The sequence below is a fragment of the Cebidichthys violaceus genome, unplaced genomic scaffold, assembly GCF_023349555.1.
Source record: "Cebidichthys violaceus isolate CVI_PGR_0920_01 unplaced genomic scaffold, fCebVio1.0.p SCAF_6, whole genome shotgun sequence".
Lineage (NCBI taxonomy): Eukaryota > Metazoa > Chordata > Actinopteri > Perciformes > Stichaeidae > Cebidichthys > Cebidichthys violaceus.
This window is the reverse complement of record NW_027176816.1, coordinates 19,217,024-19,234,555: the sequence shown is the minus strand read 5'-3', so window position 1 is coordinate 19,234,555 and position 17,532 is coordinate 19,217,024. Positions and strand designations below refer to the sequence as shown.

The window sequence follows — 17,532 nt, the reverse complement described above, 5'->3', positions numbered from 1 at the left end:
AGTGTAATTTGTGATCATGAAGGTGCACTCTGTCAACGCATCTTGCTCTAAGAGGCGACGCTCTCCCCCGTCTTCTCTCTCCCTCTCGCCGCTCTGTCCTTCCCCCGGCCTCGTCTGTATGGTAATTGTGTTTTACTCCGGCAACAGAGGCGGCAGAAAATCTTATTAAAAGGAGAGAGCAAGGGAGAAGTGATGTTTGGGATGGGGGGGGGGGGGGGGGGTGAGACTAGTTATGGAGCTCAATGCAGAGATCCCTTTCCCCAGCGTGGCTCTCAGCTAATGCTGTCCTACTCTTGCTTCAAGAACTATGAGTGTGGGGGGGGGGGGCTTATGGTACGCTTTGCTTAGAGAAGCCAATATCATATCGAAGGTGGTCACACACATGTATGGACACACACACACGCACATTGCATGCCGGGGAGTGTTCATCATATCAAAGACGGCGCCTCGCTCGCTCGCCTGCAAAATATGATGAGGCGCGTACTTTCAAAGGCACATGGGGGGGGGGGGGGGGAGTGACAGTCTATCCACCGCACCGCTCCTTCAATGGCGGCACTCTGTTAAACGAGGTTCGGGTGAAGTGGCGCCACTCACAGTCTCTCATCCGTGGCGTTTTTTTTTTTCCTTTCTTTCTTTCTTCCTCTTTTTTCATCTTTCTTTGCGCGGCGGCCTTCTTTAGACCCGCCGTCTTATTTGTAGTCACTGTTAAAGCGTAAACTCACACCTTTTTTTTTAAAATTTATTTGCGGAACGCAGCGCGAAGGTGCATGTGCGATGTGTCTCCACATATCTTGCTTAATCCCGCTTGTCTGTGCTACACTGCAGCGATGTGTAATGCTCTCACAGATGTGGCCCGTGTGTGTGTGTGTGTGTGTGTGTGTGTGTGTGCATGAATAGAGTACATGTGTGTGTGTTTTGTGGGCCTTTGCACTTGCTAGCTCTACTGTAGCTCTGCATGCCTCTCTGTGCACAGATACCTTCTAGTCTTCCCTTAATAACTCTCTTCCTCCCTATTTTCTTTCCTTCTCTATGATGTGCTGTCTGGAAATAAGAAATCACGCAAGGTAATGAGACAAAGTCCCGGTCACACCTTAAGCCCATGTTTCATTTGAGTCCCTCACTATGTCCTCTCACCGCCATCGCTCCATGCAACAACAGCACAGGGGGGGGGGGGGGGGGGGGTACTTCTGCAGAGCTGCAGGCAGCTTTAAAGGTGCCAGTTCTGTTAGAAAAACTTTGCCATCTCATAAAAGCCCATACACACACACACACACACATACACAAACGGCGCCGAAGTAGAGATGCTCTTGAAGAACGCGGTTTGGCTTTCACCTCGGTCCATCTGCTGTGGGGGTGGCAGGGGGTGAGAAGGTGGGAGGGAAGAAGGGAAAGAAGAAGAAGAAGACTGCCATCTTCAGTGACGGCCATTGTTTTTAGAAACAAAGAAGCGTCTTCATTAGTTTGGCGTAGGCGGGGATATCGTGCCAGTGCCGTGTGGCCGTCCCAAAAAAAAAAGTGAGTGGGTAAAAAAAAAAAAATGTAAAAAAAAGACGGCGAAGGCGAGCGAAGGGGAGAGAAATCCACCGTGGGAGACGGCGAGGTGCCAAGCCAAGCCGAGCTGTTCTTTTGCCGTCTGCTCTCACTTCTTCTGCGAACAGGAACAGTCTCTCCATAATACCATGAACTCACTCACTCACTCACTCACTCACTCACTCACTCACTCACTCACTCACTCGCCCATAACAACACAAGCACACCACTCGCTGAACAGTCACTCCATGGAACCGGCTGTCCTCGTTCACCAGGTGCAGTCTGTCACCTGTGTTAAGCGAAGCAGAACATCTCATTGCATGTAATCTCACGTTAAAAGTGCTAGAAGGGTAACTTTACATGGGTAGCGTGTGCTTCAGATTCTTCAATTACAAAGGTCTAACATGCTGAAACAAGATCACAAGGGACCAAGGGGGACCAGGGGGGGGGGAACCGTGTGCCGTAAAAAGGCCCGAGGCGGCCGACTCTCGCCCCGCCATCGGCTATGCAACTTTTTCCGGCTAAGCCCGATGAGGCGCCGGCCACGTCCGATTGGGTCCTGCAGCTTTGGCCGAGGTCCCTCAGCCGCGTCTCTGTTGGAAGCGGCTCAAGGTGCGTCGGCACGGCCCACGGGCTTCGGCCAAGCGCCGCTCCAAAATCCCATCCTAAATAAAAGCCGAGCCGGTGCCAGCCTGCCTTTCACAAAGCTGTTTATTTGGCCCCTTCCGTCATTTTTTTTCCTTTTTTCCAGCAATTAACTCCACTTTAGCCCTCTGGCAATTACTGCTCTACATAAAATAAAGATCATTAATTCCTTCCTTCTGAAGTGGGCCGCCTCTTCCTTTGCGAAAGGGGAGAAGCGGCACCTCGCTAATGCTAAGCAATTGTCCCGAAAGGTTCGGTGGAAGGAATCGAATTTCATAGCCGTCTGCAGCGCAAATGAATTGCAATTAATGTGTCTCCACACTCAAGCGTTTTTGAAAGGTCGGTGCTTATGATCAGCCATTCATTAGAGATGTCTGTTGAGAAGCATCCATATCTCAAGTCCAGCCCGCCGCTGATTTCCCTTTGTAGTCTCGTTTTATGTCTCTCAGATAGAGGATAATTGACCACTCTCTCTGAGAGACATAGAAATCAATTATGTCGTAATGTATCAAGTGTATTGACGTGGAAAGAAGGCGAGGAAGTGCAGTTAAAGTGTCTTGCCGGCTACAATATGGATAACTCCTCGCTTTTTTTCTTTTTTTTTTGGGGTGTTTTCTTTTTTCTTTTTTTTTTTTTAATGGGACGATCTATATGACTGCGACACGTCTGCAAATGTGTTTTATGAATCTCACTCTTTATGTCTCGACTAAAGGGATACAACTTATTTCACGCTCCCCGGACACAAACACATTGCTCCACTGACTAAAAGTAAAACTCTAGACTAAAGAACCCCCTGAGAGGAACTGGAGATGAGGTACGGGGAAGAGATTCAATTGGGCGTTTCTAAAGAGAGATATATATATATATATATATATATATATATATATATATGTGTGTATGCGGGGCTTATATCTTTGAGTTCTGCTGCCTCACCGTGCCTCTCTGTGTCCCGTCTCATCAGAATCTGCACGTTGACCTGAACCTGAAGGAGTCCCTTTTCGTCGGCGGAGCTCCCGATTACAGCCGGCTAGCAAGAGTGGCCGCGCTCACGGATGGCTTCAAGGGAACAATCCAAGAGGTAAATGTGGGACGCGCCCTCTATTTTCTTGCAGGAGCGTCGTGCCGCTGTGCTTGTGGGTTCTATTTATGTGTGTTGTCTTAATGACTCTGGGCCCTCGCGCCCTCTGTGGCGGTTATTAGCTGTCATTAAGTACAGCACTACAGACCCCCATTTAGTCATTTTCCATTACAAGCTCACACTGTGACGGGCAGTGGCTCTGCTCATTTGGATTAGCGTGTGCTAACCACACACACACACACACACACACACACACTTTCACTATTCTCAGATCTTTCCCTGACAGCCTTCCAGTTTCTTTACTCCACTTTCCAGCAAAAAGCTCATCTCCGAGTGCCAAAAATAACCCAGCAGAACAAAGGCAGGATGTTACTGTTTGTGCAAAACTTGTCATTAGTTCTCCTCCGCAAACTTTCCCTTGACAGTTCCGAGCAAAATCACGAGCTAAATGTGGCATTTGTCTTCCTCGGCCGTTAGGGAGTAGTTAATTAACGAGGGAAGACGGTAACGTGTTCTGAGTTGAGTCGACGCCTCGTGTCTGAGACACTCTACCTGTGTGGGAACAGCTCATGTGTCCCAAACACAACCAACAGCATCAATCACGGTAGGAAGTAGGCGTGGTCATAATTGGGTTTAAGGATTATTCAGCAGAAAATGCACAGTGCGACATGTCTTGGTGCTTTCCGTCGGACAACGAAGAGATTTTAAAAGAATCATGAAGGCAACCCTGCAGAGAGACGTCAAAACCAATTAATATCAAGAGTATTGCATAAGCACAGGTCTGTGATTTATGAGATTATACTGATTATACCACCAGAGTATGTAGTGTGTAATTACTTTATATTATATACAGTATGTTAAGTATTAAAGGCCCTGAAATCGTTACGATGGATGAGGAAGCAGAGGCCGCACCGACGTGAACCTTGCAATTTTCTGCTCCCGTTTTGAGTATTTGTCGTCTTGTAAATCTTGCGTTTCTATTTCTGTCCCTGCTTTAGTCACGAATTTGAGGAAAAACATCTGAATCAAAACGAGAGAATTGTGTACTTTGTGTCTGAATCGTGCCGAATCGTGTGCTCCTCCACATTCGCCCCGGTCAACTTGGAGCGCACAGAGTGGCTTTTATGCAGTCCTGTCTCCACCTGTTAGCCATTATTCATCATAACATAGGGATCATTTGCAGTCTGAGAGCAGTCCTCAGCCGAATGCAGGTAGACGGTCCGTGTGGAGAGCAAAGGAGGCGGAACGGATTGGCCAAAATGCAATCTTGGAACCAACCGGCTATCGTCAAGACTATGATTTAGCTTTTTATGGGTTTAAAATTAGCTCGTAAAAAACGGCTACTTGTGAAAGAATCGAATCTCCAACTCCAGACTCGCATCTCAAGTTGCTAAGAGCGGACTGTAAACAACGAGCGGCCCGGGGTCTTGGCCCGGATACCGAAAACCCCAGAAATGCGGCCCCTTGCCCCCAGAGGCTTATCCATCGTCAGATGTGTTCTGAGATCAAAATCACCAAATCACCAAAACTGTCCAATCAACCTGTGAATAACTTCATGTTTACTCCTCCTGGTTCGTTTGTCAAAAGGTCAGTGTGAGCAGGAGCCAGGCCTGAACTAAAATGTAGTTTTTGTTAGACCTTTGCTGCCTAATGAATGCCCATGTCTTTCCAAATTCCCAGTTTGTAACGCCGGCCTTGTATGTACCGTACGTGTAGCCTCCAAGCCCGACGGCATTATCAGCTGACCTTTAACCCAAAGTCCCCCTTCAATTAACCCCGCGTCTCCTGCGTCCCAGATCATTCTGATGGGCACCCCCATCCTCCGAGAGGAGCACGCCCTGCGCTCCAGCAACGTCGCCATGTTCCAGGACCACCCGTGTTCCCAGGAGCCCTGCCACAACGGTGGCCTCTGCAAACCCATGCTGGACACCTACGAGTGCCTCTGCCTCAATGGTTTCAGAGGGGAGCGCTGTCAGAACAGTGAGTACCGACGGCTTCTTGTTTCGCTGTTTGTTTGCCATTGCGTCTCGACGAGAAGACACCAGCGAGACCTTTTGATGTCTTCGTTCGGTTTGTGTGCTTATGTATCGATTTCAACACTGAAGCGGCGGTTCTGAAAGGGATGAAGCGCGCCAATTGAATATTCATGAAATGCTCTTTTTCAGGAGTTGCACATCCCTTTCATCATCTCCCCCCCCCCCCCCCCACGTCACCCTGCCAGACAGATACCCACTCTGGCCTGATCTTTCTTACACACTCAGTCACTGCCTTTCGCCATTAACCTTGCGCGGCTGGCCGGCTGTCCCTTTCACGTTAATTAAAACTACAAAACGCCCCCCCCCACCCCCCTTTTACCTCCCCACCCTGTCCCATTTGCTCACACTCCATTGCCTTCAGCTCTGATAACTGAGCCCTCTGTCTGATTGATTGGCGTGATCTCATCCTCTTCCTAACCCCCCCGACCCCTCCCTCTCTTTCACAGCCGTCTACGAGAAGGCCGCCGGAGAGACCGAGGCCATCGCCTTTGACGGGCGGACGTTCATCGAGTACCACAACGCCGTTACGAAGAGGTAAGGAAGAGGACAAGGGGGGAGCGTCCTCGTTTATTCGGCGTCGCCCATCGCAGTAGCTATTAGCCAAATAACCCCCTCCGCCTATCCATCCCCTCCCTCGGTGAGGCGTGATGACAGCGTTGATGATATCATCAGTGCTGAGGCTTCAGGGTGAACTAGGCGCTTGGCTAATAGCTCATCCTCCCCCCCCACACACACACACACACACACACACACACACCCCGTCCGTGACAGTCCTGCTTCCCCTTTTGACAGGATTTGGCTAATTAGCGAGACGGTTAACAATCGCAGCGTTGCCCCGAGCACGCTCAGTTCGCTCTGCGGCCTCCTGCTCGCTCCCGGACAATCGGGATGATTCAACTTTCCACTGTATTTTAAATGTGTGTGTGTGTGTGTGTGTGTGTGTGTGTGTGTGTGTGTGTGTGTGTGACTGTTTTCTGTGAAAACTGGCATCTGTAAAGTGAGCGTAAAATGCTTTTTTTTTTTTTTTTTTTGGAACCGGGTGTTAAAAATGAAAACAAAAGAAGTCCTCTCCCTTTAGGCAGCTGATGAGACATTTTTACTCTTCCATCCATCTACAAGGTTGGCAAGAGTGCGCCTCCAGGTTGGCATAAACCAACAAAAAAGAAAAACGTTGATGTGACGAACCTGAAAAAGACATCAAGCATACGGCTCTATATCTCCGTCTCACAGCTCTTCACACAAAACACTCAGGTGTGAAGAGCGGGGCCGCAGCCTGCAGATCATCACACTCTCCCAGCCCACTCAGGAACAGCTGGCTGTGTGTGTGTGTGTGTGTGTGTGTGTGTGTGTGTGTGTGCGTGTGCGTGTGCGTGCGCGTGCGTCGCTATGTGTTTCTTTGTCCGTGATCTCAGCGTTCTAGCCGTTTGACCTCTTGTCCTGTCCTTCAGTCTGTCGTTGTCCACACACGTGTTGTCTCACATGAATGTCCTTCGCTGTCTTTCCCTTTTCACTCAAGCCAACTGACCAATGAGATCCCAGAGTAAGTAGACTTCATGACTGGGTCTTTGCCCAGCTTCCAATCAAGCCCAACTAACAGCAACCCCAGTAAAATATTTGATAGTTAACCCAAGTGAAGAGATTAAAGCACATTCGGTTTCCAGTCATAATTTCCACACAGAAAATCATCTTTACCGTTTTAAGTCGGACTTTACACTCAAGCTCCATATCCATGATTTAATTTGACAGATTCCATTATCCTAAACGCGTTTTGCAGCGTCATTAGATCCTCGCTTTTCTTTTCTTCCAGTGCAAAGGGAAGCATGAATGTGTGCATGATAAGCATTGTGCTCAACCCCTCCAGAGAAAAAAATGAATTGCTGTACTAAGAATGTGCATTATTTGATGCATGGTTGTAACTCGTTTTTTTTTTTATATATAAGCAAAATGAACTGCTCTTTACGCTGAGTCTGCGATGAGGGAAATGAAACGAGACCCCTTGAAAACTGCAGGAGGAGGATGTACTAAATAGCCCTTAACCTAGATTCTGGTGCCTGTAGAGTCTGGGGGAAAGCCCTCAGTCATGACTTAGTTATTAAGGGTTTTTCTTCCAGCTCATTAGCTTCGTAAGTAACCTCCTTTTTAAAGTAAAGAAATACAAAAATCGACAAAGCTGAATTCAGCTCAAATTAAGCTGACTGGAATCGACCCAGTGTTCCAATCCGTGCCAGGGCTTCTGTCATTTACTTCTTTCTTTTTTTTTGCCAGATCTCCAACTGTAAATTGTGAATAATTACCGAGTCCTACAGAGAGGCAGTGACATGTTAATCACAGATTTGTCTCCCTTTTTGTAGATTAGACCTCCGATTGAGAGCTCTGCGCAGTGTGCAGCCCGGGGGGGGGGGGCCGGGGGGGCATCAATCTCACTTAGCAGGAGGGGGGACAGTGGTCCTTGGAGCCAGACTGTCAAAAGTTTAATGGATGTCACATTTACTAAGAGCCACGACGAGGGCGAATCTAAGCAAAGCGGAGGAGCCCCGGCGCAGCGCTCCGAAGGCGTGCCGATCAATTTCAGCGCGATTCGGTTTTGTAAAGGGAATGAAAAAAAAACAACAACATTTCTCCAGAGCGCCATTAAGAGGCCAAACAAGTCAAACGCTCACCTTGGGTTATTGTAGGCGTTGCTATTTACGGCGTTGTTTGATGCCTCACCCCTCCGCCTCACCCCTCCGCCCGTATCTGAAGGCTCGGGTCGATTTGCTCTAAGCCCCGTTATTTCAGTGACTCGACCGATATGGCGCTTGACCCCATTTTTTGACAATTGCCCAATTTTTTTTTTTCCTCATCCACGGCATCCATCTCTAGACAGGCGGTAATGGCCGCTGCGCCGTGGCGGGCCGCGCCATAAATATAGAGGACGCTGACTTAAAGTACTCTTTTACCTGCGTGGACATCGACCATGAGTGTACTTAATCTTGATGCTCACATTAAAAAGAAACAAGAAGAAAAATGCTTTATCCCAGGGCGTTTTGGTGCATTAGTCTTCCATCTTGATCCGACTAGTTCCCTTGAGGACCTCCTTGTGGTGTGACCGGGGCTAGGCTGCGCACTTCCTGCGATCACACAACAGCTGTTATCGACTGTTGACACGGTCGATAGTGTGCTACAGCAGACAAGTTATGCTTTTTGCAGCTCCAGGTCCAAACCCAGACCTCCTGTGAGTCTCCCAGTGGGCTCACAACGTCCTTCCTTCCTTCCTTCCTTCTTTCCTTCCTTCTTTCCTCCTGGCCTCGTGCCGCTTACACTGCATGCCGTTGACTTTCTCCCCCCCCTGCTCCCTTTTAAGTCCCGAGTCTCTGGAGAACCCATCTGACCAGAGGTGAGTCTCTCAAAAGCTTTTAGACTTTGGTACCGTCCACTCGCCTCCTCATCCTCCCCCTCCTCTCCAGACAGCCCCTCACCGGGCTAAACCCTCGTCCGCGGAGACAAAACACTGTTTCCATTATTGAGATAGAGTTACCAAAGAGCCTCTGCTTCAATTAATGCTGAAGTTCGGAGCTGTGATAACGGCACAAAACCAGCCAGAGCTGCTCTTTGCGGCAGCCGTCCTCCCTGATGGCTTTTTTTCTTTTTGTATTATTCTAACCGCTACTGCCACCTGGAGCCGAATCAGAGGACAGCACTCTGGAGAGCCCTCAGATCATTTGAATACATGTAAAAAGGAGATAAAAAAATAAATAATAATAATACAAATTCAGTGATGAGACGCCAGCGATCTGTGAAGTCAGTTGGATCGGCTCTTTGAGGTTTTGCCAGGAGAGGCTTCACTGAGTCTTTTTCTCTCTCTCTGGAGGAAAAAAAAGATTCTCTTGAATCATTTTCTTCATGTTTACCTCAGCGGATTTAGTTTATCAAGGGGGTCAAAGTCTCCAAACTAAGCATGTTTTTGTTTTGTTTTTTTAATTTGACTCTCTGATTCTTTCCCCGCTTCCGCTGAGGTGGACCTGCGTTGCCGTTGGCCTTACCTCGGGCCGGCGGCTGATAAACATCATCCCATTGCGTGTTTGCCCGACGTTCTTTTCATTCTCGCTCATAAATGAAAAGAAAAAACGCTCGGGAGAAAACGATTGGATACTTCTTCCGGCGTGAGGAGAAGTTGCCATACTCACTTTCTCTTTACCCCCTTCCCATTTCCTGTCCTGTTTGTACTCCCATGAGCCTCTTTGTTTTGCTACGCTGACTCCTTTGTCTTGTCGTCTGTCTTGTCTAATCTTTGTCTCCAGCTCTGTGCTGCCGTTTTTTAACCCCACGTTGTCATTGGTTCTCTGTCGTACTGTGTCCTCACCTTGTCTTTTGTCTTTGTGTCTAAATACCCTTTGAAGAAGGTGGTAGTAGATCCATTTGGCAGATGTGCAGACAATTGCACAGGTGCTGATTGATGACATTGCACACACGGTCGTACACACACACACACACACACACACACACACACGGACGCGCAAACTGAGGGGGTGACTCTGTGGACGTCGACCATGTCGCTGCTGGACTCACACAGACCACACGGGGCTTTGTAAGTGTGTCTGTGTGCAGGAGTGGATGTGTTTGTGTATGTGGAGCGCACATACAGTGCGTCTCGGGGATAGGTGGACGCCGCCCAAGTCTCTGCATCCACATCGCCCCCGCAGGTGTCAAGACACTGGTGAACAAACAGCTGCCCAAACAACACACACACACACACACACACACACACACACACATACAGAGCAACACAGGAAGCACTGAGTAGCAGATCAGGCTCAGTAGGATGTTGGGAGGCTAATGTTAAAGCAGCCCCCTGCTACTCTTATTAAACTCAGTGTGCATCCTTAAAGATCACCGTTAGCGTGAGGTCGTAGAGGCCGAGCTACAAAGCGTTCTGTAAAAATCTAATCGCCGCGTTTCCTCTTCTCCTAGTGAGAAGGCTCTGCTGGTGAACAAGTTTGAGCTGAGCATCCGGACGGAGGCGACCCAGGGCCTGGTGCTGTGGAGCGGGAAGGGCGTGGAGCGCTCCGACTACATCGCCCTGGCCGTCGTGGACGGACGCGTCCAGATGACCTACGACCTGGGCTCCAAGCCCGTGGTGCTGCGCTCCTCTGTGCGCGTCAACACCAACCGCTGGATACGCATCAAGGCCAGCAGGTGAGGTGGGAAGACGGCGGGGGAGCCGGGGATCAGCGAGTGAAAGCCGGGAACAGTTAGACCTGGGATTAGACTTAATCCGTATTGTATTTGGGTTTGCTGCAAACCGTGGTGATCTCTTGCATGAATTGTATGCTCCTCGGTGATCCCCCCCCCCCCCCCCCCCCTGCAACGAGATGACTCTGATTAGTTTCAGATTAAGGTTATTTTCACGCCCGGTCATGCATGAGTGTGACGCATCGAGCATCGAATTGCTTAGACGCATCGATGAACGTTCAAAAAAAAAGAAAAAAAAAAGGGAAGAACGCGCGGCAACATCCCCAACACACAAGAACAAATGTATCCAGGAAATATCCTGTGTAACACATACACCGTACACACACACAGTGGACGGACATGGATCCCATGTGATGACTTATACATGACGTTGTATCGTCCTCCATTAGAGACGGATTAACTGCTTTGATCTTTGACCCTCTTAACACCTTCCACGCGACCGTCCGCTTTATCGCCTCATCGCGCAAGGCGAGATTAATCGATCCTCGAGAAGCACGCCGCGCCCGTTCCGAACCCTCACAATCCCAGGTTTTTTTACGGAGGGGTGGGTGGGGGGGGGGGGGGGGCTGCTGGAAGATGTTGATGAGGGCGTACAGCTCACATAGTTACACGAATATCTGTGTTCGCGGCTTGCCTTTCTTTGAATGATGCTCTCTCTCTCTCTCTCTCTCTCTCTCTCTCTCTCTCTCTCTCTCTCTCTCTGTCAGTAACACACTTTAATGGGTGCAAATTACCCCCCCCCCCCCCTCGTCACAAGTCACACAAGTGTGCTAATGCAGAGCCACCTAAAACGAACGGCGCTCTAACGGCATCTGTTAGCCGGTAGACAGGCGCATTTAGAGTCTCAGTGTGTCTCGATGATTCAGATTAAAACGAAAACTGCTAATTTACAGCCGTTCACCGTGACGGGCCCGACTTCTAACTCTTCTTTTTTTTTTTTCCCTTTCTCCTGCTCAGAGCGCTGAGAGACGGCTCTCTACAGGTCGGCAATGAGGCGGCGGTAACGGGGTCATCGCCTTTGGCAGCGACGCAGCTGGACACGGACGGAGCGCTGTGGTTGGGTAGGTGCCCGCGCATGTGAAAACGATAATTAAAGATGTGTCTTCGAATGTACATCAAGTCGAGGGAATGCTTGTAATTCTGTGCTACTGAAATGAACTCATTGGCATTGCAGAGGAAGAGTCTCTGACGGGGAAAAAGATTGCGGTTTTGGGCAAAAAAAAAAAAGAAAAATTGCTCCTAGCCTATTGAGGTATTGAGTTGAGAAATGAAAGGCTATCTGACTAATTCAAAAGTTGTCTGCGCCCCTGAATTGAAAATGACCAAAGTCGGCCCGTTATCTACCTCTTCAATTTGGTCCGAACTCGACTCGGAGAAATGGTTTTTCAAAGAACACGCGCCGCGTGGTGGGATTGAACATTCTGAGGAAAATAACACTGAAGGCGAAATAAAGTCCCGACTTTTCTGTAAAATGTACAGCGCAGAGGCAGGTTTGAGAGGAGAAGCGGCCCGAGTGACATTTAAAGAGACACGCCGCATGTAGAGGCGCACTACAAACGCACACACACACACACACACACACACACACACAGGTTGAAGGCAGCACAGTGGAACAGGTGCTGAGCGAGCCCCGCAGCAAGACTACATAATCCTCACACAAGCCCTCCCGTCGAGAGCCCTGCTCCTCTTTAAATCCCCCTTTTCGCTGTTCATCATTAATTCATCTGTAACTTGCATGAAATTAGCCCCGTCGATCCCCGATTCTGAGGCACGCAATCCGATTAAAGGGGGCAGGGACAGGGGGATGTGAAAGGCTCGACGGGTGATGTGAACTCTCAGCTTCTCAAAATTAACACCAAAAAAAAAAGAAGAAGGAGAAAACAGGGAAGAGATGGATGGAGAATGTGGGGGAGGCAGGGGAATGGAGTTGGACTGACATGAAGCGAAGAGGGGAAAAAGAGGAGGCAGGAGGTTTCTGAGAGTGTAGATAACAGAGAAGGAGAGAGAGAGAGAGAGAGAGAGAGAGAGAGAGAGAGAAGGGATGGCAGCCAGGTAAAATATCAAACGCTAGGGTCAGCCTCTCTCCCAGTAAGAACAGATCTCATGAAATCCTGAATAAAGACGTTTTTTTCATGCTGATTTATTGAGAAAGACACTAATGACTACTTTGGGTGTGCCGGCTCAAACGAGCAGCTCAAAACATGATCAAAAGGGGGGAAAAGGACGCAGCCACACAACCGGCAATTAGGTCATCAAGCCTCCACAAAAGGACGTTAGGAGACTTTATTTTTTTTTTTTTTTTTTTAAAAGAGCTTTGGATGATTTGAAATAGAAGTGAAGTTGAGGGGAAGTTAAAGCGAAATGGAAAGTACAAGGGGCTGAAACGTTTGCTTTGAAGTACAAATCCATGATGTTTTCATATTTAGAAGTTTCCATTTTTAAACTTTCTGTGACTGATAGATAAACCCTTACATGAGTTCATTTATATCCGGTTCACAGGGTCATTTTGACAAATAGGGAAAGTTTTGTTTTGTACCTCTAACTACTTATCTCTGGTGTCCAGCCATGCAGTTCTTGCCTCCGCCCCGCTACAACGGAGGGGAACGCAATTTGGTTTGCACTGAAACGTTTGACTTTAACAAAATGAAACGAATCGAGGAAGAAGTGGGTCGTTGGTTAGCGGTGGGGTCCAACGAGGACCAACAGCCAAAGAAAAGGGCAGCACCTCTCGGGGCGGTTCACAGCGCGGCAGCGAGCGCTTAGCGCTAAAGGTGGGAGCCAATGAAAAATAATGAGGGCGTCGGGTATTCGTAATTTTACACTCTGTCGTCATTTCTGAACCCTTTTAAGCGGCGTGTGAAATGAACAGAGCCCTCTCTCTCGTCTGGCTGGCATGCAGGCCCTCTCTGCCTCTCCGCCTTTGATCGTGGCGGTTTGACAAATAAAGTGTCGACCTGTCGTGTGCGTCGGCTGGCGTCACCGTGCAAAAAAAGGACCAAAAATACATTATTCTACCAAACATCCTTCCGGTACGGGCCTTTTGATGGCATTCAAACGGTCTAATTTTGTTCAGAAATCCAAGTCTTTATCCTGGTGTGTGGTCTTTTAAAGGGACACTGCATGCATTCTTTCACAGGAAGGTGAGTTCACGAGTCATGTGCGACTTCAGCCGTGTAACGTCATCAGGGGATGTATATCTTGGCTCGGGCTTCGATTCATGAAAATCTGTAACAGAAAGCCTGCGTCACAGACTGAGAGGTCACTGCTATCGGTGCATTATGGGAACTGTAGGAACTATGTTTTTGGGAGCTTGACTAATGGTAAATAGGAGTGTTTAGGTACAGCTGATTTGTCGCTGCGTTAAGCTCCGCCTCCGTCTCCCCTCAGGTGGTCTGGAGGAGCTGGCGGTGGCCCGTCGGTTGCCCAAGGCCTACAGCACCAGCTTCGTCGGCTGCATCAAGGACGTGGTGGTGGACGGCGTGGAGCTCCACCTGGTGGAAGACGCCTTAAACAGCCCCAAAATACTACACTGCTCCGCCGCCAAATAAACCAGCAGAGACAGAATATCGAGAGAAACGGAAAAGAAAGAAACCCTCCCACTCGCTCCCTCCACAGCGCCCGTGTCTCCTGCTGTAATTATTTTCTATTTTTGTATACTTTTCATCGCTTTTTATATGGAAAGAAAATGAATACGTTTGTTTTTGATTTTTATTTTTTTTTGTTTGATATATTTTGTTCTTTTTTTTTTTTTTGTTCTTTTTTTTTTAATCTGCACCTCCATCAACAGAACACACTTTCTTTATTCTTAACCGCCCTGGCCCTTCATCGTTTTCAACAACAAAAAAAGAACCGCAGGCATCTCTGTGAAAAAGAGATATTTTATTCTTGTCAGTTTTGTTGTTTTAAAACAAACGCCAACTTTAAAAAAAGAAAAGAAAAGAAGAAGAGTCGCCTGCTCCTTTTCCTCGCTCATTACTTGAACGCTGGTGGACCTCGCCGAAGATCTCTGGTTACTGCCTTGTCTTGGTGCCATATATACATATATACATATATATATACATATATACATATATATATATATATATATATATATATATGTATATATGTATATATGTATATCGTCCACATTCCCCATGCACGGCCTATACATCCATGAGTACATAGACCAATACATTCCCCCTGTGGGAGCTGCAGGCGGTGTGCGCTGTGGCCGGTGTGAGCAGCTCTTTTGATGCTGCAGCCAGCTGGCGTCTCCAGTCAAGAAACTCTACAATCAGCCCCGCTAGCCCGCTGTATTTTCAGTATAATGGGACTTTTCTTTCATATCAGTCAAGCTGCTACAGTGAGAAAGTACACAGTCAAACCCCCACTCCATCACACACACACACACACACACACACACACACACACACACACACACACACCCCCCATCTCACAGCGCGGACAAAAAAGAAAGAAAAAAGAAAAAAAAACTCTCCACTCAATCTGAATCCCATCAGAGCCTTTAGTTTTGAAATATGACTCACTTACACTGCAAGCCGACATGATGGAGAGAGCGCTACGTTCCACGAGGACTCGCATTATCATTAGTCATAAGTCAAGACATGAATAAATGTTATAAATATAGAGTATATAAATATTACCTGAGACTGTGAATATGTAAGGTGGGTTGTCCTCAGAGAGTTGTGCTTCTCATGTACTGTTGTGCGTTCTGTTTTTACAAGCCGCAGATGTAACTAATGATGACCACTATAAATGCATGCACTTCTGCAGTGTTGGTTTGAATCTGGTTTGTTTCATTTACATTTTTGTTCCAAAAAAAAAAAAAGAAGAGAAAAAAAACAACGTTCTAATTTGGAAAATTGTCACTGTTTGGGGGGTTTGTTTTTGTTTTTTTTGCAATGACTATAAAAAGATTGCTTTCTTTTTTTCCCTCTTATTTCCACTGATGTGATTTCAGAAACTACAGAGTTCAGAATAATGTTTTATATTTCTTAATTTTTTTTTTTTTTGGTCTTTTATTTTGTGTTTTTTTCTTCTTGGGTTAGCAGTTAGTTTCGCAGGACTTTCTGCAGACTGGTGCATAAAGGGGAAGAGTTGTTACCATATCTGACCTTAAGGAGGTGCTGAAAGCAAAGACTGAAGAAGAAGAAGAAGAAGAAGGACAGACAGGAAGGAGGCGAGGGGAGGTCTTATCACGGGGGGAGAGATGCTACCCGTGGGGACATCCTGTCAAACAATCAGTCAACACAAACAAAAAAGCTTCAAAATAAACTCTGCCTGAGACTTCATTTCTTTTCCTATTTGACCCAGGAGCGTTCCTGGAGGACGCTTTTTTTTGTCCCCCCCCGGCTGTTGAGAGAGAGAGAGAGAGAGAGAGAGAGAGAGACTGTGACGTTGTTGTGACCTTTTTGAAGCCATAACAGCCGCAAAAACGGGAGGAGATGCATAATCCTACAGTACTTTGCAAATTAACATAGCAACGCATGGGTTTGTATTACTAGTGCGAATTCTGTAACCTTCGGTGAACTGATGCAAACGCCGAGTCGTCTTTGCTGAACCCACAATAAGCTGCGATGACCGACTTAAGGACACTTTGTTTTGATATGAGAACTTTGGCAATATTCTGAGACGAGATCATGCCTGTTCGTGGTTGAGTATCAAATGGTCTTGTGCTGTTTTTCTTTTTTCTTTTCTTAAGTTCTTAATTATGTTTTCCTTCTTAAATCATCAAACAACCTGTTTTTTTTTGTACAGCCCTGCAATTTTTAAGTGTAAATTTAGCAATTGTGTTATCTGTGGAGGTTTATGTTTTTTAGTAATATACACTGGAACCATATCTGACCCGTCCGCTCACACCCCCCCCCCCAGCCCTAAAGCTACGACTGTGTTGTGTGTAATCACGCTCCGAGTGTCCACACTGGACCGGGAAAGCCTCTTCCTGGTGTGTGTTCCCCCCCCCCCCCCAAAAAAAAGACACATTGAAATTCCAGCACTCTGTAGACCTTAGACCGGGTCTCATTTCACCACGGCGTTCTTTGAATTTGATCCGATCAGGTGGTGACACATAACAAAAGCAGAGATCCCGGTGTTTTTTTGGACGGACTCGAGAACAATAAACACAATTGCAGTCTATGGTTTGGGTGGAAACTATTTGCCTTAAAAAAAAAATGTTAAAAAAAAAAAAAAAAGCGGTCACCTGGACCCTGAGCAGGTGACTAAAGACGTCATCCATATAACCGTTTCCTTATTTTAGCCAGTGTATTAGCCTCATCCCCATAATGTAAAGGAGTAATACATAATAATAATAATTATGATAATTATATTAGTAATAATGCTCATACACAAAAAAAAAAATCCCAGGGGGCCTCTGCGAATATCCCCTCTGGCTTTTTACAAAAAATCTTCTATTTACTGTTTTTGAATCTATTTTCTGTTCCTTATTTATGTCTACATGTGGATTTCCCTCCATGTCTGGCCTCTGTAAACTACTGTCTGACTGCGCAAACCTCCTCAAAGGGCAGTGCACCGAGTAAGAGTGGCATGACCTGAACATTACTAACTTTATGACCTTTGTCTTGTGTTCCTACCACCATGAAATAAAATGTCAACCAATGGAGCCCCGCTCTTGTCGGACGTCTTTTGATTTTGTCACAGTCTGGATGTTGATTTTGCATTTCCACGACTCTTTAGATGCTGCTCTGTATTTTCAGAATTGTCAACAAATCCTGTGAAAAAAGATCAATGCTCTCCAACTTCTCGGTCCTGTCGGCCCAATCGTTCCTCCTGAAGTCCTCCTAAATGTAAAAAATACTGTAAATCCTGACTCAGTCATTTCCTGAAGCAGAAGCTTTAACAAATGTTACTCAAACAGGAGTGAATAGTGTATTTTGAGGTGTGGATAAATACACATTTGGGTGTGGTTTGAGTAGTAATCTCACCAGCATGGTGTATGTGGTAGTGACTCATAATAAACTACAGAGCCCCAGTTGAAATTTTAATCTTGATTTT

The 17,532-nt window shown here is 47.0% G+C and overlaps 1 protein-coding gene across 1 annotated transcript; it reads left to right on the top strand.

The window, feature by feature from the left end:
- Window positions 1-1,173: 1,173 nt before the first annotated feature.
- Window positions 1,174-17,140, top strand: LOC137889008 (agrin-like). The gene is made up of 6 exons (XM_068732558.1): window positions 1,174-3,253; window positions 5,050-5,233; window positions 5,736-5,823; window positions 10,240-10,464; window positions 11,479-11,582; window positions 13,909-17,140. The coding sequence occupies exons 1-6, from the start codon at window positions 3,065-3,067 to the stop codon at window positions 14,067-14,069; spliced, it is 951 nt and encodes a 316-aa protein (XP_068588659.1). The 5' UTR covers window positions 1,174-3,064; the 3' UTR covers window positions 14,070-17,140.
- Window positions 17,141-17,532: the final 392 nt, after the last annotated feature.